General features: G+C 50.5%; 1 protein-coding gene and 2 non-coding genes across 4 annotated transcripts; 2 read left to right on the top strand and 1 right to left on the bottom strand.

Moving 5' to 3' along the window:
- The first annotated feature begins 3,168 nt into the window (after positions 1 to 3,168).
- On the top strand, positions 3,169 to 11,439 carry SLC29A2 (solute carrier family 29 member 2). 2 transcript variants are annotated; one of them, XM_005903519.3, is made up of 12 exons: positions 3,169 to 3,332; positions 3,596 to 3,677; positions 5,183 to 5,343; positions 5,588 to 5,727; positions 6,098 to 6,232; positions 6,829 to 6,926; positions 7,142 to 7,226; positions 8,023 to 8,159; positions 8,425 to 8,530; positions 8,632 to 8,717; positions 9,460 to 9,659; positions 10,315 to 11,439. In XM_005903519.3, the coding sequence occupies exons 1-12, from the start codon at positions 3,304 to 3,306 to the stop codon at positions 10,424 to 10,426; spliced, it is 1,371 nt and encodes a 456-aa protein (XP_005903581.2). In that variant the 5' UTR covers positions 3,169 to 3,303; the 3' UTR covers positions 10,427 to 11,439. The 2 variants fall into 2 exon arrangements, with proteins under 2 accessions (XP_005903581.2, XP_070215259.1); XM_070359158.1 differs by lacking the exons at positions 3,169 to 3,332; positions 3,596 to 3,677 and adding an exon at positions 4,370 to 4,465.
- A 6,542-nt stretch (positions 11,440 to 17,981) lies between these two features.
- Positions 17,982 to 18,088, top strand: LOC138984819 (U6 spliceosomal RNA). Its single transcript, XR_011462103.1, has one exon. It is a non-coding gene; the product is annotated as a U6 spliceosomal RNA (small nuclear RNA).
- Positions 18,089 to 21,204: 3,116 nt separating this feature from the next.
- On the bottom strand, positions 21,205 to 21,286 carry TRNAS-GCU (transfer RNA serine (anticodon GCU)). Its single transcript has one exon. It is a non-coding gene; the product is annotated as a tRNA-Ser (tRNA).
- Between the last annotated feature and the right edge of the window lie 146 nt (positions 21,287 to 21,432).

Genomic DNA, 21,432 nt, shown 5'->3' on the forward strand with positions numbered 1-21,432 from the left:
CATGGGCTCAACAATGAAATCTTCTACTAGTTCTAAAAATTTCTAACTCTCCCAGAGGCTCTATACTATTTGAATATCTTAAGCTCCCCATGCCTTGGGAGACTGTAAAGAATCGTATGCATAGCTGTAGGAGTCCGGATAAACCTGTCAGGCAAGTTAGGAGCCGTCTGAGGGGTTTGGATTTAAACACTCCTATTATGCCCAGGAGACTTATTAACTAGAGCTTTAAGTTGATTTCCTTCAGAGAAAGGTGGTTGGGGATAGCCCCTCGTTAATGTCAGAGGAGTTGGTGAAAGTCCTAAAATAGTAAAACAGACAGATTCTGGTTTTGGGTAGATGCTCAGGCAGGTCCAGGGGGGAGCCCCTTGAGTCCTGACTCGCCTTTGCATATCAGGCCTCTCCGGATGACCTTTGTCATGGGTGGGAACTCCCGTTCTGGCTCCCAGCACTGGGTAGTACAATCAGGTATTTTATTGACATTGATTTTTGTGTGTGTAGATAGGCTTTATGATAGGTGAATTTCATTGCAGGATAGTAACAGAATGCATATTAGGAGGATGATTGGACTTTCCTGGTGGTACAGTGGGTAAGAATCTGCCTGCACATGCAGCGGACATGGGTTTGATCTCTGGTCCAGGAAGATCCCACGTGCCTCTGGGCAACTAAGCCCACGGATGGGCCACAGCTACTGAGTCTATGTTCTAGAGCCACAAGTACCGAAGGCTTCGGCTTGTGCTCCGTATCAAGAGAAGCCACTGTAACGAGAAGCCCGAGCACAACTGGAGAAAACTCATGCATAGCAACAAAGACCCAGTGTAGCCAAAAATAAATATGTAAATAAAATTTAAAAAAAAAAAGAATGACTGAGTTTGACTGCGTGGAGAACTCCTCCTTTAAAATGAAATCCACACTCCTTACTCAGCACTTGGTCATAACTAGACCTGCTGTTGCAGAGGCTCTGTCCCCTCCCCCCTGCCGTGCCTGCCAAAGGGATCTATTTGTATGTCCCTGAACGTGTTGGCATTCTCATGTCCCTGACCTTGGTACGGGCTGTTCTCTTGGAGAAATGCCCTCATCGTCTTAGCTTACTGCCTTATGAGTGCAGTGTTTCTCAAACCTCACTTCCTCATATCTTTCCATGGAAACCTGTGTCTCAGCTGTACCCCCACCTGCAGCCCCAAATGGGGCTTCATTTTCTATAAATTGTCTATAAATGACTCATTTTTCATAAGTAAATTTATGTTAATTTATATTAAGTGTATAAATAAATTCATCTTCAAGGAAAAGTATCTATTATAATAAATAGGAAACCAGCATAAGCAGCGCTAAAAATAAAGTAACTATAAAAACACAGAATGAAAGTTTTAATAAAAATTGTTAATTTCTATTTAGATAAAATTGTCAGCAAAAGCTCTGAGGTCAGTTCTGTGTGTGTGTGTGAGAGAGAGAGAGAGATTACCTAAATAGAGATTAACAAGTGTTAAAACGTTAGCACCACAATTGAGACTTTCCTCTTTGTCATATTCTAAAAGGTTGAAAGCAAACTGAAGACACAGTATACTTTCTCAATCACTGTAATTTAAAGCTGACTCTCTTCTCTAGAAAATCACTTGCATATCACTGCAATCCATTTGTTAACCAAACATTTTTCAAGCGTGTGCTATGTACCAGGCAGCTGCTCTAGATGTTTGCAATAAACGCCATACTAAATAAACACAGTCTTTGCCTCATAGACTGGAGAAAACACACACACGTAACCAGGAAAGGGCCATAAAATGTCATTACTTATGAAAATAATTTGTGACAAAATTTCTCCAGCATCTCAACTGCAGAGAAAACAAACCCTCTTGTAAATTATATGAGTTAGAGAAAATTAATTTCAAAAGTGCAATGGTTTATCATCTTTACAAAGTTTTTCACGGAAAAAGACTGGGAGCTGAATGCATCTCAGTGTTTGCTACGATGTGACGTGGGATCGTTGAAAGTCATATTTATTTATTAGCTGCACCCAGCTGCCTGTGTGTGTGTGAGTCGCTCAGTCCTGTACAACTCTTTGAGACCCCATGGACTGTAGCCCACCAGGCTCTGTCCATGGGGATTCTCCAGGAAATACTGCAGTGGGTTGGCATTTCCTTCTTCAAGGCATCTTCCTGACCCAGGGATCGAACCTGTCTCGCTTATGTCTCCTGCATTGACTGGCAGATCTTTTACCATTAGCACCACCTGGGAAGCCGGCACACGGGATCTTAGTTCCCCGACCAGCGATCGAACTCGTTTCCCCTGCAGAGGCCGCGGAGTCTTAACCACTGGACCACCAGTAAAGTCCCTAAAAGTAATTTTTCTTTTTTTAAGTGGCACTCACCATGGGAGAGCACCACGTAAGACTAGGGAGCAGGCCTGGAGGCTCCTCTGGGTCTCCCTTTCCTCCGGAACCACTGCTCCGAAGCTTAGCCACACCGCCACCAGTAAGCCCCTCTGGACGCCCCCGAGGGACTCGACCCTCCGCTGTGCGCCCCAAAGTCCCGGCGATTCCCCCAGGCACCCGCTGCAGAAGAAGAGTTCATCTGTCTGTCTTCCAGATCTGCCAGCGGGCTCTGCCAGCTCCGACACCTGACCCTCCTCTCTGCCTCCCGGGGGGACCCAGCTCAGTGCAGCCCCCCAGGACCGCCGACGACAGACGGTCTCTCCGGCTTCCCCCCGGGCTGGCCGCTCTCGGGTTACCACCACCCAGTGGTCTTGTACGTTAGCGAGTGCTAGCGCCGCCACGGCACCACCTCCGTCTTGCCGGAGCCTGGAGAATTTCGCGCCAGGTCAGCTCCACAGCACTTCGGTGGGCAGGGGGCCGGGGCGGGGCGGACACCCCTACTACCTCCCCCAACCCGCCCGCACGGGTCGGGGCCCGGCGCCCGCAGATTCGGGGGAATCTTCCCGGATCACAGCCTCTCGGGTGGCACGGGGAGCGGCGGAGTCCGGGGACCAGGAGGTCAGGCCGTAGGTGGTCTGGAGTCCCCGGTCCTCGGGGGCTGGGAGGGGTGGGGCTCCCCACTGTCTCCGCCCCGGGGGCGGAGCCGAGGTCCGAGCCTGCGGTACTTGAGACTGGGAGAAACTGGCGTGGGGCTCCCTGCCCGGCTTCCGCCTTCCACTGCCCGGCCTCGGACCGTGGAAGACCCGACCCCGCTTCCCGTGTCCACCACCGGCCAGACCCAGCCTCCCGGGTCCCCGGCGTGGCCCACGGGCCCCGGGGCAGGTGCAGGTGCGGCGCCCGCCTCTTTCTCCCACCCTGGCTCATCCTGCCGGGCGGCCATGGCACGAGGAGACGCCCCGAGGGACAGGCAAGTTGGGAACCATGTAGGGTGCGGCGTATGGGGATCCTGCGGCCGTGGGCAGCGCAGAGCCGCTCCCCTTGGGCTCTCTAAAGCGCAAAGACCAGTTGGAACTACAATTCCCGTCAGCCCCCTTCCTCGGGTGCCTGAGCCTGGGTGATGGGGGTTGTAGTCCGCTCTCCGAGCGGGGTGGGGGAGGGTGCTGGTCTGGGAGGCGGAGGGGCCGCCGGAGCGGCAAGTCCTCCGAGTGACCTTCTGTCTGATCCTCACAGCTACCACCTGGTCGGGATCAGCTTCTTTATCCTCGGGCTGGGCACCCTCCTCCCCTGGAACTTCTTCATCACAGCCATCCCGGTGAGACTCGTGGCTGGAATGATAGATCCAAGGCCACAACCACCAGCCGTCCCTCCAGCGGCCTTTCCCTACCACGCTGCCTGTGAGAGTGTCAGTCTCTCAGTCGGTCCGACTCTTTGCGACCGCAATGAACTGGAGCCCCACCGGGCTCCTCTGTTCATGGGATTTCCTAGGGAATCCTCACTGTGTCCCCTTTGTCGGCTGAAACAGAGGGCCGCAGAGAGGAGAGGTCCCTCTCTCATGGCTAGGATCCACAAGTTTTCAGGAATGCCCAGATCCTAGCCCAAGGCCACCAGGTCAGGAGATCCTGTGGAGCCAGCAAGGAGCTACCCACCCACCTCCCCTTTGTCGTTATTCCTGGGCTGGTAACTCCAAAAGTGGTTATCCAAGCCTTTGATTTTCTTTGAAATATCATGAATTACATTCATTCATCCAATGCACACCTAGAGTTCCTGGCATTGGGGTTACAGGAGGAACCATAGCTGAGGAAGATTGCATCCTCACCAAGCTTACATTATTTCAAGGGAAGGCAGGAATCCGGGGCTTGTGTTCTCTTTGGTACGGAGTTATTCTTGTATATTAAAAGCAACAACTTTCCAGATGCCTCTTCAGTGCCTAGCTCTGTGCTGGGCCCTGGAGACCCAAAGATGAACCAGCCCCTGGTCTTGAAAGCAAGATAGGTGCCAAGGAAATGTTGGTGATGTAACATGGCGTGTGCCATCCCAGGCTTGGAGCAGAGTCCAGTGGGTCCCCAGAGGAGACAGCCACTCCTTCTGATTAATAATCAGGTGATCTGAAACTTGGGAGAAGGGTAGGTAAAGTATTTGTGTTGGGAAGGTGAGTGGTCAGAGAGGGGAGGGAATTTCAAACAGAGCCAGCAGCCTGGTGAAGGCAATGAGAGGCAGAGGTGCCAACCTGTACAAAGGGCCAGAGCTTGGGGTGCATGGAGCTCTAGCAGGATGGAACAAGAAATGGGCCGCAAAACGGAAACTGGTTCTGAAAGGCCCCAAATGCTGTTCCATAACCTTAGGGCTTTGCCCTGCAGGCCACAAGGAGCCATGGGTGGGGAGAGGGGCAGTTGAGCAGAGCTGTGGCAGGATGTGTGTTCCAGAGAGAAAGCAGTTGGTCAGCATCTGATCCAGAGCCTGGCTTACAGTCAGAGCTCCATAAATACCCAGGAATCTAGAAACTGCTGCCGGAGTCGGGGTGGGGGCCGCGACCGAGGCACCGGAGAGGAGGGGTGATCCAGAGATGGAGCACGGCCCAAGCTGGGGGTTCTTAGGGCTTGGGCTCGGTCCCAGACTTCAGTTCGATTCCGTGCCCGTTCATCGAGCTCCGACTACGTGCCAGGTACTGGGGACAGCGCAAGGAGAGAGAGACAGTCCCGCAGAAGTTAACGGAGCGATCCCGGGCGTGGGAGGAGGCAGAGGAAGAAGGCTGGGGGGTTCCCGAGGCTAGGTAGGTTGTGGGGTAACCCTGCACCCTACCCCCTGGCCTCCTGGCAGTACTTCCAGGGGCGGCTGGCGGGGGCCAACAGCACCGCCGAGACCCTGGGCACCAACCACACGAGCCCCGCAGATACCTTCAACTTCAACAACTGGGTAACGCTGCTCTCGCAGCTGCCGCTGCTGCTCTTCACACTCCTCAACTCCTTCCTGTACCAATGGTGAGAGCTCCGCCCCCCGGGCTCAGTCTCAGGCCCGCCCCCTGGGTCCCGCCCCCTTTGCTGAGGCAGCTCCATCTGGGCCCCGGGCGGTGGGCGGAGGGAAGCCCTCCCATCCTCCCTCCCCTCCCTCTGCGTCTCTCACCAGTCCCCACTGTCCGGAGCTGGAATGAAACTCTTCGCCCTCCTCCCCTCGCCTGGCCTGAGTCCAGCGATGCCCACTCTGCCCTCTCCCCCTTCCAAACAGCATCCCTGAGACGGTGCGGATTCTGGGCAGCCTGCTGATCATCCTGTTCCTCTTTACCCTGACGGCGGTGTTGGTCAAGGTGGACATGAGCCCCGGGCTCTTCTTCTCCATCACCATGGCCTCCGTCTGGTTCATCAACTGTGAGCACCTCCCCTCCCCACCTCCCTACCCTGCCCGACCAGGGCTTCAGCCGAGCCTCTTGTAACTGAAAGGGCCCAGGGTATCGAAGGGAAGACAGAAGAAACATCACCCATATCCCTGATGAGAAACCAAGGCCCAGAGGAGAGGAAAAGTCACTCATCCCAGGCCCTGCAGTGACCTGAGAGCAGGTCTTCTGGCCCCCAGCCCCTCACACCCAGGGCTGTACCACGGAAGAGGAATGCATGTGGGGTGTTACACCAGAGTGTCCAACCTAGTCCAGAGTCCCCTGTACCCCCAGCCACACCCCCTCCAGGGGGCCCTCAGGGCCTGCCTAGTTGAGCAGCGGCCCCCAATCCTGTCCTTCCACAGCTTTCGGTGCAGTTCTGCAAGGCAGCCTCTTCGGACAACTGGGCACCATGCCTTCCAAGTATAGCACCATCTTCCTCAGTGGCCAGGGCTTGGCTGGGATTTTCGCTGCCCTTGCCATGCTCATATCCATGGCCAGTAAGTAGATTTGGGTGGCAGTCTGGGATTCTGGGGAGCAGAGTGTATGCTAAGGGTGAGATGTTTTGGGCTGTGGTGGATACAGAGGTGATGAGGTGATGGGGGAGCTGGGGATTGGGTATGGGGCTCTTGAGTCCTACCATGAGAGAATGATGGGTGAGGACTGGGTTAATTTGGGGCCCAGGGCAGGATTCCTGAGGCCAGCACTGGCCTGTGGCAGTAGGTTGAGGGAAGGGGAGACAGGTGTGGGATTCAGATAGACTTGGGTCTGAACTCTGGTTCCACTGTTCTCTAGCCAGGGGCATTGGATAAGGTACTTACCTGTGTTTGCTTCCCAACCTGAATGATTCTTACAGCTCCATACTCAGATTGTAAGAAGCAGGCATTTATAATGAGCACATAGTAAGCGCTCAACAAAAATGACCGAGTGAGGGATGCGAAGGGCCGGGCCAGGGCCCCTGCACAAGGGTCCTCAGTGTCAGTGGGAGGAATGGGAGAGGCCAGGAGGTGAATCTGAGATGTGTGTAGTGCGAAGGAGGACAAGCTCCCTGAGGGAGCTGGTGGACCTCCCTTCTGCAGCGGAAGTCTCTGCACAGGTGGCGTGGATGCCCAGACGTCTGCCCTGGGGTACTTCATCACGCCCTGCGTGGGCACCGTCATGTCCATCGTGTGCTACCTGAGCCTGCCCCACCTGGTGAGCCTGGTATTGGGCTCGAGGCCCACTTCGGAGCATCACAGATACCGCCCTGAGTCTGAGGCCTTGAGAGAAGCCAAAGGAGGCAGAGGGGCCCAGTCCTGATCCCCAAAGGAGTCAGCCACTGGGGGACCCCAGCCTCTAAGTCAGCAGGGTGGGGAGGGATCCAGGCACCTCAGCCCAAGCCAGGCAGGGACAACGCTTTCCTTCTGCAGAAGTTTGCCCGCTACTATCTGGCCAAGAAACCATCGAAGGCGCATGGTCAGGAGCTGGAGACCAAAGCTGAGCTTCTCCAGTCTGGTGAGCCCGGGACCCTGCCGGGGAGGTGGAAGAGCCAGGGGAGGCTGGAGCCCTCTCCACAGGGAAGCATTTTGCCTCTGTCCCCAACTAGAGCCCTCATCTCTAGGAGCCTCAAGTGAGCAGAGGCAGACGATCTTGAAGGGAAGTCAGTGGGACTAAAGTTATCCCTTCAGTTGCCCTTTGGGCCTCAGTTTCCTCCTCCATAAAACGGGGAGGCAGCAGAGCTTCAGGCCTGCAGGTCCTAGATCCAGGTGTGTCTGAATTTAAATCCTAGCTTCATGACATCCAAGCTGTGTGATCTCAGTCAAGTCACATAACCCCTCTGAGCCTCAGGGGATTTTTTTGTTTTTGTTTTTTATAAAGCAATGGTAGTGGAATAATCCATCTAAGGTGCTTAACTGTGCCTGGTACGTGTATGTACTTAATAAACAGTGAAAGTGAAAGTGTTGGTTGCTCAGTCGTGTCTGACTCTTTGCAAGCCCCTGGTGGACTGTAGCCCACCAGGCTCCTCTGTCCATGGATTCTCCAGGCAAGAATACTGGAATGAGTGGCCATTAGGGAAGATCCAGGGGATCTTCCGGACCCAGGGATTGAATCTGGGTCTCCTGCATTGTAGGCAGTTCTTTACCAACTGAGCCACCAGGGAAGCCCAATAAATAGTAGGTTGGCGTATTTCCATTAATTCTCTTGGCCTGCACCTGGACTGGTGGAGGGTCACTCATTTTAACTGCTTGGAATCTCCCCTCCTCCGGCCTGGTTGTCACAGGCATGACCCTGCCCTCTCCTCTTGCCCCAGATGAGAAGAATGGGATTCCCAACAGCCCGCAGAGGGCAGCCCTGACTCTGGATCTTGACCTTGAGAAGGAGACAGAGGTGGAACCAGAGGAACCCCAGAAGCCAGAAAAACCTTCAGTTTTCATTGTCCTCCGGAAGGTTTGGCTTGGATACAACCCCCAACCCTCATCCCTGGGGAAGAGAGAGCTGCTCTCTCAGCCTACCCCAGAGACTCTTAGAATGGACTAAGACCTTAGTACTCAGCTTGTCCACCCCGAGGTGACAGGGTCATGGTGGGTCAGGGATACACTGGACCAGGCCCCAGTGTCCCGCTCCCGGGGCCAAGGCTTGGGTGGAGGGGTTGGGGCCGCATGTTGGGCTCCGAGTCTGGCCGCCCCCTCACACCCCTTCCTCTGGCTTCCAGATCTGGCTGACGGCGCTGTGCCTGGTGTTGGTCTTCACAGTCACCCTGTCCGTCTTCCCGGCCATCACAGCCATGGTGACCAGCTCCACCGGTCCTGGAAAGTGGAGTGAGTAGTGGGAAGCGGCAGAGGACAGGGCAATGTGAAAGGAGGGGAGAGAGGGGAGTGAGCAGCCTGGACCGGGATGAGCCCCCTCTGTCCCCCACCAGGTCAGTTCTTCAACCCCATCTGCTGCTTCCTCCTCTTCAACGTCATGGACTGTCTGGGACGGAGCCTAACCTCTTACTTCCTGTGGGTGAGCACGTCTACTGGGGTGATCAGCCATTTGGAGAAGCAGTCAGGGATCAGAGAGTGTGAAAGGGCGCAGAAGGGTGACTTCCCAACACTGACTGGCCCTGGTCTGGGTTTGGTAACAGAACAGCCAGTTAGCACAGAGCACCAGCCCCTGGAGGCACGCAAGCCAGGGCTTGGACTGAATTCTCTGAAAGCAGAAGCCATGTCCAGTTGACCTCTGTCTCCAGCATCCAGCTGAGGGCCCAGCCCCTGGTGCGTGGAGAGTGTTTACACAGAGGTACCCGCACCATGTGAGAGGTCAGGCAGGATTCCTAGTATTTGGATTGTTTTTCACCATGATGCTGCTTCTTTCAATGAAACCTTCCAAGGACACACAACAGATATAGTAAATCAAAGAGGAGGTGCTCTGATCGGGTCTGGATCCCCAGTTTCCAATCCCATCTGCCCCAAAGGGTTCTTTGGAACCCCCAGGGGTGCTCAGCGCAACCAACTTTGAAAACCAGAGACGTTCTTCTAGTTCTGCACAGACTGGTGCTCAGGAGAGGCAGAGGCTGGGCGCTTATGGGCGGGATGGCCTTGGCCCTGCCCCTCGCTCTCCAGAGGGGCCCGTGCTGGGTCCTCCCAGGCTCACACGGGGTAGGTCAGGGGAAGTGATAGCTGACTCTCTGAGCTGAGTGGAGGGGGTGGCCCGGAGCAGAGGCGCTGCTCCTGGGGAACGCCCTCACCCCCGCCTTCCGCCGCAGCCCGACGAAGACAGCCGGCTGCTGCCCCTGCTGGTCTGCCTGCGCGTCCTGTTCGTGCCGCTCTTCATGTTGTGCCACGTGCCCGAGAGGTCCCGACTGCCCATTCTCTTCCCCCAGGACGCCTACTTCATCACTTTCATGCTGCTGTTCGCTGTCTCAAATGGTTACCTGGTGTCCCTCACCATGTGCCTGGCGCCCAGGTCTGGGGGATGGGAAGGCGAGGGGAGGGCTTGGGAGCGGGGAGGTGGGCTCACTCTTGGAGAGGGACAGCTAGCTGCCAGGAGTTTGGCTTCCGGCCAGCCCGGCCCGAGCTGTTTCTCCAGGCCTCACTGGTGCCCCGCCGTCAGGCCAGGAGCTGAGGAGCGGGGGACTCGGCTGGGAGGTTCCTACCTAGTAAGGCAGCCCAGGCCGATTCTGGGGCCTCCACTCTGGGCCTCAGTTTCCCCCTCTGTGAGCAAGCAGGTTGCACTGTCATTCCTTAGGGCCCAGCTACTCTCCCACATTCTCAGTTGCAGGGGACCCAAGGTTGAGGTCACAAGCAGAGTTCCTGGGCTGCTCACCCTGGGGACAAGGGAGCGTAGAGGGGACAGGAAGACCAGGTAGGGGACATTTTGCCAAGAAGGAAGGCAGGGGCATCTGGATCCCAGGGGCGGGAGAGACGTCTGTGTCCAGTGGCCCCATTTTACAGATCGGGAAACTGGAGTCCAGAGGGAAGGGCCTCATTATAGTGGCCCGGAAGTTGGGCCAGCCCAGACCAGAAATCATCCGTCCCGTTGTTAGAGGGGCATAGGACATGGGGCTGGGTCCAGGGTGGGCCCCACATTTTTCTCAGAGCTCCTCTCCTGTCTGTTCCAGGCAGGTGCTGCCACAGGAGAGGGAGGTGACCGGCACCCTCATGACCTTCTTCCTGGCGCTGGGGCTCTCTTGTGGCGCCTCCCTTTCCTTCCTCTTCAAGGCGCTGCTCTGAAGCACTCTGTCGAGGGCTCTCCCAGCGTCTCTCTTCAGAGCTGAGGCCCAGCGCTGGGGGAATGATGGGCCAGGCTCAAGCCTCCACCGGGCCGGGTGGGTGGGGCCCTGTGGCCTGAGGGTTCCAGCAAGAGGTGGGCACAGCTCTCCTTCCAGGGCTGGCGGCCACCTGGAGTGCTGCTAGGAAGAATTCACCACCTGCCATTCCAGCCCTTACCCAGGAGTGGAGCTGACGCACTATCTGGATGCACATAAAACCTCATTGAAAGGGTGGTCATCAGGGAAAAGAGGGCCGAGGACCATGGCCCATCCTCACCGTCAGGACTGCGTTCGTTAATCACGACAAACCCACTGGCGAGTCGCCGGAACTCAGAGGCCACAGGTGGAGTCTTGTCAACCATGCGGCTGGTGTGGACGCGGCCTCAGAGTCCGTGTTGGGGTGGGGGTCAGTCCAGGGCAGGACCTCCTCTTCTCTCCAGGCCTCAGCAACCCCTCGGTCGGGTCTCTCGGACTTCAGAACAGAGGAATCCAGGGAGTTTGAGGGGATGGGGGAGAAGGAGTTAGGGATCTGAGGGATTTCAAAGGACCCTCCGGGCCTCAAACAGTGTCTAGGTCGCCAGCACACACTGTGTCCGCTCCCGGAGCCTAGCTGGGCCCGGTCCTGGAACTGCAGTTAGCCTGCAGGCATGAGCTGCATTTTACAGTTTGCAAAACTCTTCTGACCTTGCCCTTTTGCTGAAGCCACGTTGAGGCCCTTGGAGGGAGGCTGGCAGGGACTGTGCCCCTCTCTGTACAGGTGAGGAAACCCAGTCCTGGGGGAATGACCAGTTCTTGGCAGAGCCAGAACCCAGTCCCCACCTCCCTGTAGGTGCTGTTCTTCCTGCCCTCTGCCTGCTTCCCTTTTCCTCAAGGGGTTCAAGGGGAGAATCCTGAACACTTACTCCACCTTTTTTTGCTTGTTTTTCCCTCAGACCCTGTTCCTGGGTCTAATAACAACCATCTTCATTTGTACAATGATCTCACTGAATCTTTATTTCCAAAGCGCTTTCAGTTCTGTTGACTTTGATGAGCTGGGTGAAGTGGGGATGATTGTACCCATTCGACAGATGGAATGACTGAGGCCCTGAGAAGGGAAGGGATTTGTGGGCATCCCTGGGCTGGGCCTTCCTGGCCACATGATTGCCAAGGGGTACCGGCTTGTAAGGAGCCCTGTATTCCAAGACAGACTGCCTGGTTGCATGGATAACTGTGACTCTCTCCCCGCACCAGCGTCCTCTGCCTCCCTAGGCTCCCCTTTCTCAGAAATGGAGCCTCAGAGATATAGTCAGCCAGTTCTGCAGAGGGATGGAGGAAAGGCCTGCTTTGCCACACATCTGTGCTACCCTGCCCAGGGCAGGGAAGAGCAGGGTGTTTGAGATTACCAGCACGGACCTTTCTGCCCATTTGCCTTTCTGCCTCCCATGGCCACTCAATGATCAGGTATTACAGACCAGGTGATAAGTCAGCACCAGGCCCTGCTCAGAAGCCACGGGCTGTTTTGCAACCAAAGAGGAAAGTGAAGCAAGATATGGTCTTGGGGACTTCCCCAGTGGTCCAGTGGTTGAGTCCACCTTGAATACAGGGGACGCTGGTTTGAATCCTGGTTGGGGAGCTAAGATCCCACATGCCCAGAGGCAACTAAACTCATGCTACAACTAGAGAGCCTGAGTGTCGAAGTGAAAGATCTGGCATGCCTCAATGAAGATCCAGAGCAGCCACACACACACACACACAAAAGATACAATCTTGGGAACTGAAATAAAGACACAAGGCCAACTCCAAGTGAGGATTCATTCCTTCCACCATTAGTCACTGTGCCAGGTTCTGGGTGGTCTGACAACCCTGAAACAAAGGAGCTATGACCCTGCTCCCAAGGCCATGGGAAATAGAATATAACTTGTAATAGGGCTTGTGAGGACCCTACAGAATGTGTAATATGAGGTGCTAGAGGAGGGGGCCATTGATCTTACTGGAAAGTTTAGGCAGGCATCCCTGAGGAGGTGTCCTCTGAACTGGGCATTGAGGGATGAATATGAGTTTGCTGGGCTGAGGTGGGGGAGGGGCAACCCAGGCAGACGTACCAGAAAATGCAAGGCTTGGATGGATATGGAATGTTCAGGGAACAGTGGGCCTTCTGGCAGCAGGGCAGGGGTGTGGGGAGTCCTAGGGTGTGAGAGAGGGGGAGGGGAGAGGATAAGGCTGGGGCAGTGGGCTGCAGACAAATGCTGAAGGGCCTTAGGGGTGAGGCCTAACCAGGGAATTCGAGAGAGGAGGAGACATAAAGGAGAAGAGGCGGCTCCCTTTACAGAGCCATTCAACCTGGTGATTTCAGTGCATGTGCCCGGACCCAGCGTCCTGGGTTCGAAGTCAGGCTCTTTCTCGGCAGTGGGAACAGGGATTCCTGAAGACTGGAGTCCTGGAGAAAGCGCTGGAGTACAGGTTGACATTTACTAAATGGTAGCTGTAGTCCTGGGAATATTTTGTACAGACCACTAAGCCTAACTGTACCCTTTGGCTGGGACTGGTGGGAGCAGGACCCCAATACTTCCTAGGTCCCCTTCTCTTCTTCACCTTCAGAGACTATTGTCTGTTGTACTCAAAAGCTCCCTAGACCTGCCAACCCCAGCCATCCCAGGGAACCCAATGGTGCTGGTCCATGGCCACCTGGTGCAAGCCCAGGTGGGGCTGAGCAGTGGAGGATCGGTCCAGAAAGAGAACACCCACACGTCAGATGCCCTTATGATGTCACAACCTGGAATTCCTTCTTCCGGTCGTCCTTCCCGGGTATGCTCAGCCCAACTTTCTCATCAGATCAGGATGCAGCTGGGTTTAATGTTAGAGACAAATACTTGAAAAATTTTAAAAAATAAAAGGGGACTTTTCTGGTGGCCCAGTGGCTAAGACTCTGCGCCCCCAATGCAGGGAACCTGGGTTTGATCCCTGGTCAGGGAACTAGATCCCACATACTGCAACTAAAGAGCCTCTGTGCCACAACCAAGACCCAGGGCAGTCAAATAAATAATAAAACCTACTTTTAAAAAAAGAAAAACTTGGACTGAGGGGCTACACTTGCTGGTCCCTCTGCGATGCCCAGCACTACCCCCCTACCCAGCCACTGCCACCTCCCCAGCCTGACACAGCTCTGCCAACAGGCCCGGTTTCCCTCAGAAGCAGCCAGCGTCCACGAACAAACAGTTGGAGAGGGCTCTAAGTGGCGGGCACTGAGACAGGCTCGTGGAGGGATGCAAACATTGGAAGGCCAGTCTTTATCCTCAAGCTGCTTGCCTTTTCATGAGATGGACACTTCCTGGTTTTGTAAATGGATTTGGCTTTCCAGTTAAAAGTCAGAGATTGAACTTTTAATGGTTGAGAAAAGCATTGGCCGGTGGTTGAGAATCAGCCTGCGATTGAAGGGGACACAGGTTAGATCCCTGGCCTAGGAAGATTCCACTTGCCGTGGGGCAACTAAGCCCGTGGGCCACAACTACTGAAGCCCGAGCACCCAGAGTCCGTGCTCTGCAACAAGAGAAGCCACTAAAATGGGAAGCCTGAGTAAACTAGAGAAAAGCCCACACAGCAACAAGGACCCAGCACAGCCAAAAATAAATCAGTTTTATTAAAAAGGAGTCAGAGATTGTCAGAACCGATTTTTTAATGATTCAGCTACATGCTGTCTGCCACTTTGGAGTCAAAAACACAAATAGACTGAAAGTGAAAGGATGGACAAAAGGTATTTTGTGCAAACGTAAGCAAACGACAGTTGAGGTGGATATACTAATATCAGAAAAACAAAAAGACTAATTCAAAAATCATTCAGGAGACAAAGAAAGATGTTATATATTTATAAAAGAGTAAGCCATCAAGAAGATATAATAATTATCAGTTCAGTTCAGTCACTCAGTCGTCCCCAGCTCTTTGCGACCCCATGAATTGCAGCACGCCAGGCTTCCCTGTCCATCACCAACTCCCGGAGTTCACTCAGACTCAACATCCATCGAGTCGGTGATGCCATCCAGCCATCTCATCCTCTGTCGTCCCCTTTTCCTCCTGCCCCCAATCCCTCCCAGCATCAGAGTCTTTTCCAATGAGTCAACTCTTCGCATGAGGTGGCCAAAGTATTGGAGTTTCAGCTTCAGCATCAGTCCTTCCAACGAACACCCAGGACTGATCTCCTTTAGGATGGACTGGTTGGATCTCCTTGCAGTCCAAGGGACTCTCAAGAGTCTTCTCCAACACCACAGTTCAAAAGCATCAATTCTTCGGCGCTCAGCTTTCTTCACAGTCCAACTCTCACATCCATACATGACCACTGGAAAAGCCATAGCCTTGACTAGACGGACCTCTGTTGGCAAAGTAATGTCTCTGCTTTTCAATATGCTATCTAGGTTGGTCATAACTTTCCTTCCAAGGAGTAAGCCTCTTTTAATTTCATGGCTGCAGTCACCATCTGCAGTGATTTTGGAGCCCAGAGAAATAAAGTCTGACGCTGTTTCCACTGTTTCCCCATCTATTTCCCATGAAGTGATGGGACCAGATGCCATGATCTTCGTTTTCTGAATGTTGAGCTTTAAGCCAACTTTTTCACTCTCCTCTTTCACTTTCATCAAGAGGCTTTTAGTTCCTCTTCACTTTCTGCCCTAAGTGTGGTGTCATCTGCATATCTGAGGTTATTGATATTTCTCCCGGCAATCTTGCTTCTAGCTTGTGCTTCTTCCAGCCCAGCATTTCTCATGATGTACTCTGCATATAAGTTAAATAAGCAGGGAGACAATATACAGCCTTGACGTACTCCTTTTCCTATTTGGAACCAGTCTGTTGTTCCATGTCCAGTTCTAACTGTTGCTTCCTGACCTGCATATGTTTCTCAAGAGGCAGGTCAGGTGGTCTGGTATTCCCATCTCTTTTAGAATTTTCCACAGTTTATTGTTGTCCACACAGTCAAAGGCTTTGGCATAGTCAATAAAGCAGAAATAGATGTTTTTCTGGAACTCTCTTGCTTTTTTGATGATCCAGCAGATGTTGGCAATTTGATCTCTGGTTCCTCTGCCTTTTCTAAAACCAGCTTAAACATCTGGAAGTTCATGGTTCATGTACTGCTGAAGCCTGGCTTGCAGAATTTTGAGCATTACTTTACTAGCGTGTGAGACATACCTAAAAACAAAGTCCTAAAAAATAAGGAGCAAAAATTGACAAAATTGAAGGAGAAATAGACATGTATACAATAATAGAACCTTCAAGATTCCGCTTTCAATAAAGGATAGAACAACTAGAGAGAAGATCAACAAGGAAACAGAGGATTTGAACATATATGAACCAAATAGGCCAAAGAGACCTATACACACAACCCTCGACCTGAAAACAGCAGAATATACCTTCTTTCCAAGTGCACATGGAACGCTCCCCAGAAGAGATCATATATTAGGCTACAAAACAAAGCTGCAATAACTTTCAAAAGAGTAAAATCACACAAAGCATCTTTTCCACTCACAGTGGAATGAAAATAGAAACCAACAATAGGAAAACTGGAAACTTCACAAATATGTGGAAATTAAACAACATTCCCCTAAACAACTAATCGGTTACAAAAGAAATCAAAAGATAAGTTAGAAAATGCTTTGAGACAAATGGAAATGGAAACAACACACTAAATTTTATGGGATGCAGCAAGAGCCATGCTGAGAGGAAACTTATAGGTGTCAATGCCTGACATTAAAAGGAGGAAGGAGCTCAGGCAAATTTAACCCAGAGCGAACAGAAGGAAGGAGATGCTAAAGATTAGAGAGGAGATGAACAAAATGGAGGGTAGAAAAACAACAGAGAAAAATCAATGAAACCAAATGTTGGTTCTTTGAAACAATCAAGAAAATTGACACACTTTTGAGTTGTTTAAGAAAAAAAGAGATTTTTAAATTACTAAAATCAGAAATGAAAGGGGTCATTACTACTGGTTGTACAAAAATAAAAAGCATTATAGGAGAATACTATGAACACTTGTATGCCAACAAATGAGAAACCTAGATGAAATGGACAATTTCCTAGAAACATACAAACTACCAAAAGTAACTCAGGAAGAAATAGAAAATCTGGATGTATCTATATCAAGGGATGAGACTGAATCAGTAATCAAAAACCTCTCAGGAAATTCCAGGACCAGTGGACTTCACACGCAAATTCTACCACTCATTTAAAGAATTAATACCAAAGCTCAAAATCTTCCAAAAAATACAAGAGAATACTTCTTAACTCTTTGTATGTGACCAGCATTACCCTGATGCCAAAGCTAAATAAAGATATCACAAGAAAAGAAAACTACAAACCAAAATCCCTTATAAATATAGGTGCAAAATTCCTCACGAAACACTAGTAGACTGAACCCAGCAACACAGTAAAAGAATTATACACCATGACCAAGTGGGACTTATTCTAGAATGATGGTGGTTCACTGGAATCAACCTAACATTGGACCTGGAATGTTAGGTCCATGAATCAAGGTAAATTGGAAGTAGTCAAACAGGCGATGGCAAGAGTGAACATCGACCTTTTAGGAATCAGTGAGCTAAAATGGACTGGAACGGGCGAATTTAATTCAGATGACCATTATATCTACTACTGTGGGCAAGAATCCCTTAGAAGAAATGGAGTAGGTGACTCATAGTCAACAAGAGTCCAAAACGCAGTACTTGGGTGCAATCTCAAAAATGACAGAATGATCTCTGTTCGTTTCCAAGGCAAACTATTCAATATCACAGTAATCCAAGTCTATGTCCTGACCAGTAATGCTGAAGAAGCTGAACTTGAACGGCTCTATGAAGACCTACAAGACCTTTTAGAACTAACACCCAAAATAGATGTCCTTTTCATTATAGGGGACTGGAATGCAAAAGTAGGAAGTCAAGAGATACTTGGAGTAACAGGCAAATTTGGCCTTGGAGGACAGAATGAAGCAGGGCAAAGGCTAATAGAGTTCTGCCAAGAGAACGCACTGGTCATAGCAAACACCCTCTTCCAAAAACACAGGAGAAGATTCTACACGTGGACATCACCAGATGGTTAATACCAAAATCAGATCGATTGCCTTCTTTGCAGCCAAAGATGGAGAAGCTCTATATACAGGCAGCAAAAACCAAGACCGGGAGCTGACTGTGGCTCAGATCATGAACTCCTTATTGCAAAATTCAAACTTAAATTGAAAAAAGTAGAGAAAACGACTAGACCATTCAGGCATGACCTAAATCAAATCCCTTATGATTATACAGTGGAAGTAACATATAGATTCAAGGGATTAGATCTGATAGAGTGCCTGAAGAACTATGGACGGAGGTTCATGACAGTGTACAGGAGGCAGTGATCAAGACGATCTCCAAGAAAAAGAAATGGAAAAAGGCAAAATGGTTGTCTGAGGAGGCCTTACAAATAGCTGAGAAAAGAAAAGAAGCTAAAGGCAAAGAAGAAAAGATATACCCATCTGAATGCAGAGTTCCAAAGAATAGCAAGGAGAGATAAGAAAGCCTTCCTCAGTGCTTGCTTTGGCAACACATATACTAAAATCGGAACAATACAGAGCAGATTAGCATGACCCCTGAGCGAGGATGACACGCAAATTTGTGAAATGTTCCATAGTTTTATTCATGTTGATGCATGGCAAAACCCACCACATATTGGAAAGTAATTAGCCTCCAATTAAAATAAATTAATTAAAAAAAAAAAGAAAAAAGAACGTCTTCCCTCAGTGATCAGTGCAAAGAAACAGAGGAAAACAATAGAATGGGAAAAGACTAGAGATCTCTTCAAGAAAATTAGAGATACCAAGGGAACCTTTCATGCAAAGGTGGGCACAATAAAGGGCAGAAACCACATGGATCTAACAGAAACAGAAGATATTAAGAAGAGGTGGCAAGAATACACAGAACTATATAAAAAGATCTTAATGACCCAGATAACCACAATGGTGTGATCACTGGCCTACAGCCAGACATCCTGGAATGCGAAGTCAAGAGGGCCTCAGGAAGCATCACTATGAACACAGCTAGTAGAGGTGATGGAATTCAAGCTGAGCTATTTCACATCCTAAAAGATGATGCTATTAATGCGCTGGCATACTCAATATGCCAGCAAATTTGGAAAACTCAGCAGGGACCACAGGACTGGAAAAGGTCAGTTTTCATTCCAATCCCAAAGAAAGGCAATACCAAAGAATGTTCAAACTACCACACAATTGCTCTCATCTCACATACTAGCAAAGTGATGCTCAAAATTCTCCAAGCCAGGCTTCACAGTACGTGAACCAAGAACTTCCAGATGTTCACCTGGATTGAGAAAAGGCGGAGGAACTAGAGATCAAATTGCCAACATGTACTGGATCATCGAAAAAGCAAGAGTTCCAGAAAAACATCTACTTCTGCTTTATTGACTATGCCAAAGCCTTTGACTGTATGGATCACAACAAACTGTGGAAAATTCTTCAAGAGATGGCAATACCAGACCACCTTACCTGCCTCCAGAGAAATCTGTATGGAGGTCAAGAAGCCACAGTTAGAACTGGACATGGAACAACATACTGGTTCCAAATCAGGAAAGGACTATGTTAAGGCTGTATATTGTCCCCCTGCTTATTTAACTTATATGCAGAGTACATCAAGGGGAATGCTAAACTGGATGAAGCACGAGCTGGAATCAAGATTGCCGGAAGAAATATCAATAACCTCAGATACGCAGATGACACCACACTTACGGCAGAAAGGGAGGAGGAACTGAAGAGCCTATTGATGAAAGTGAAAGAGGAGAGTGAAAAAGCTCGCTTAAAGCTCAACATTCAAAAAACTAAGATCATGGCATCTGGTCCCATCACTTCATGGCAAATAGATGGGGAAACAATGGAAACAGTGACAGACTTTATTTTCTTGGGCTCCAAAATCACAACAGATGATGACTGCAGCCATCTTTGGAAGAAAAGTTATGACCAACCTAGACAGCATATTAAAAAGCGCTAATGAAAGATAGAAATACTCAACCAACAAGGCATCAATAAGAACGTTCTCAATCTGAAAAAGCGTTTATGAAAAGTCCACAACTAATGCCATGCTTAACTGTGAAAGAGTGAAGTCTCCCTGAGATAAGGAAAAAGACAAGGATGCCTGCTTTTCACTCTTTCATCTATTCAACTTTGTACAAAAGTTCTAGCCAGAGCAACTGGGCAAGAAAGAGAAATAAAAGGCATCCAAATTGAGAAGGAAGAAGTAAACCTATCCGCAATCACAAATGATATACACACACAGAAAATCCTAAATACACACACACACACACACAATTAAATAAAGAACTTCAGCAAAGTTGCAGGGCTCAAGGACAATACACAAAATTCAGTTTACTTCTATACATACAATTTTTTTATTTTCCTTACTTTAAAAAATTTGTAATTGGCAGACAATTCATTTACAATATTGTGTTGGTTTCTGCCATGCATCAACATGAATCAGCCACAGGTATACATATGTTCCCTCCCTCTGTGCTTCCCTTCCACCTCCCACCCCATCCCACGCCCATCCCTCTAGGTTGTCACAGAGTACCTGATTTGAGCTCCCTGCATCATACAGCAAATTTCCACTAGCCATCTACTTTACATATGGTAATTTATACGGTTCCATGCTGCTCTCTCAATGTGTCCCACGCTTTCCTTACCACACTGCATCAAGTCTGTTCTCTCTGTCTGGGTCTTCACTGTGTGTGTTTATGTGGTCAGTTGCTCACCTCTGACTCTTTCGACCCTTTGGACTGTAGCCCATCAGGCTCCTCTGCCATGGGATTTTCCAAACAAGAATACTGGAGTGGGTTTCCATTTCATTCTCCAGGGTATACATACAATTTGGACATAAAATTTGATGCCTAGGTTTGTTTGGTTTATTTTATCTCCCCACCCCCACCCCCCATCAAGCAATTCTCTGACACCAGCTAAGTGTCCTACAAACGCAACTCAATTCTGACACTACCTACCAGGAGACAGCTTCAGATTCCATAAGCTGGGGCCGCAAAATAAAGGTCTCCTACTCCTGATCACTTCCTAACTCAACAACCTTGGTTCCCTACTGCCTGTGGAGCAGCAGGCAGACACCTTAAACCGACATTCCAGGCCCTCCCTGGGAGGACCGAAAGCTCCTTCCGAAGATTCACGGAGCTGGAACACGTTACCTATGGAAGTAATTGCCTTCTGCACAGCCTCTCCTCCCTTTATAGAGTCCATGGGTCAATCATTCTGGAAACACTTATTAAGCGGCTTCTGTGTACACTGGTGTTAAATGTGCGTGGTTGTGTATGTGAGGGAGGGCAGCAGGTGTGTGGATACATGCAAGGTCTCTGCCCAGAGAGAAGTGCTGGAGGAAGGGGAATCCGTGCGCTGAATAATTTAATAATTTAAATAATCTAACATCGCCTCCACTGCCACCAGTTCTACTTCTTTAGACAGAGCAGCTCCTCCAGGGGGGTCGTCTCTAGTTCTTGGACCCCAATTTGCATTGATCAGAATTCTGGCCCTTGGCGCTCTTTCTATGGAGAAGGAAAAGTACAGCTCCGACTTCCTCCCACTAGCTCCGCACACTCTAGGTACGAACCTGCCGGAGCTGCACGTTGAACAAACACAGAAAGGAGACCTGAATTGTGTCCCATCCCCAGTTCAGTTCTCTTCAAGCCACTGCCCCAGACACCAGGGTGTGAAAATTAAGAACCACCTCCAGCGTAAAACACGAACGACGAGGATGGGATTCGAACCCACGCGTGCAAAGCACAATGGATTAGCAGTCCATCGCCTTAACCACTCGGCCACCTCGTCCCACGTAGGGCATACTCTTCCACATGCACTTATCTCTCATCCAGGAGTGTTCCGGGACCCCTGCAGCCGTTCCTCAATACAGACCTGATAAAACTTAGAGGGAGAGGCGGCGGACAGAAAAGGGCTTTTGTGTTCCTTTCCGCCTG

The sequence above is a fragment of the Bos mutus genome, chromosome 22 (genome assembly GCF_027580195.1).
Source record: "Bos mutus isolate GX-2022 chromosome 22, NWIPB_WYAK_1.1, whole genome shotgun sequence".
NCBI lineage: Eukaryota > Metazoa > Chordata > Mammalia > Artiodactyla > Bovidae > Bos > Bos mutus.

Bases quoted from the DNA above. Each gene is read 5' to 3' on its own strand.
- SLC29A2 (XM_005903519.3), top strand. From the start codon at position 3,304: ATGGCACGAGGAGACGCCCCGAGGGACAG. The intron at 5,728-6,097 runs GTGAGCACCTCC...GTCCTTCCACAG, and splicing joins CTCCGTCTGGTTCATCAACT to CTTTCGGTGCAGTTCTGCAA. The intron at 6,927-7,141 runs GTGAGCCTGGTA...TTCCTTCTGCAG, and splicing joins ACCTGAGCCTGCCCCACCTG to AAGTTTGCCCGCTACTATCT.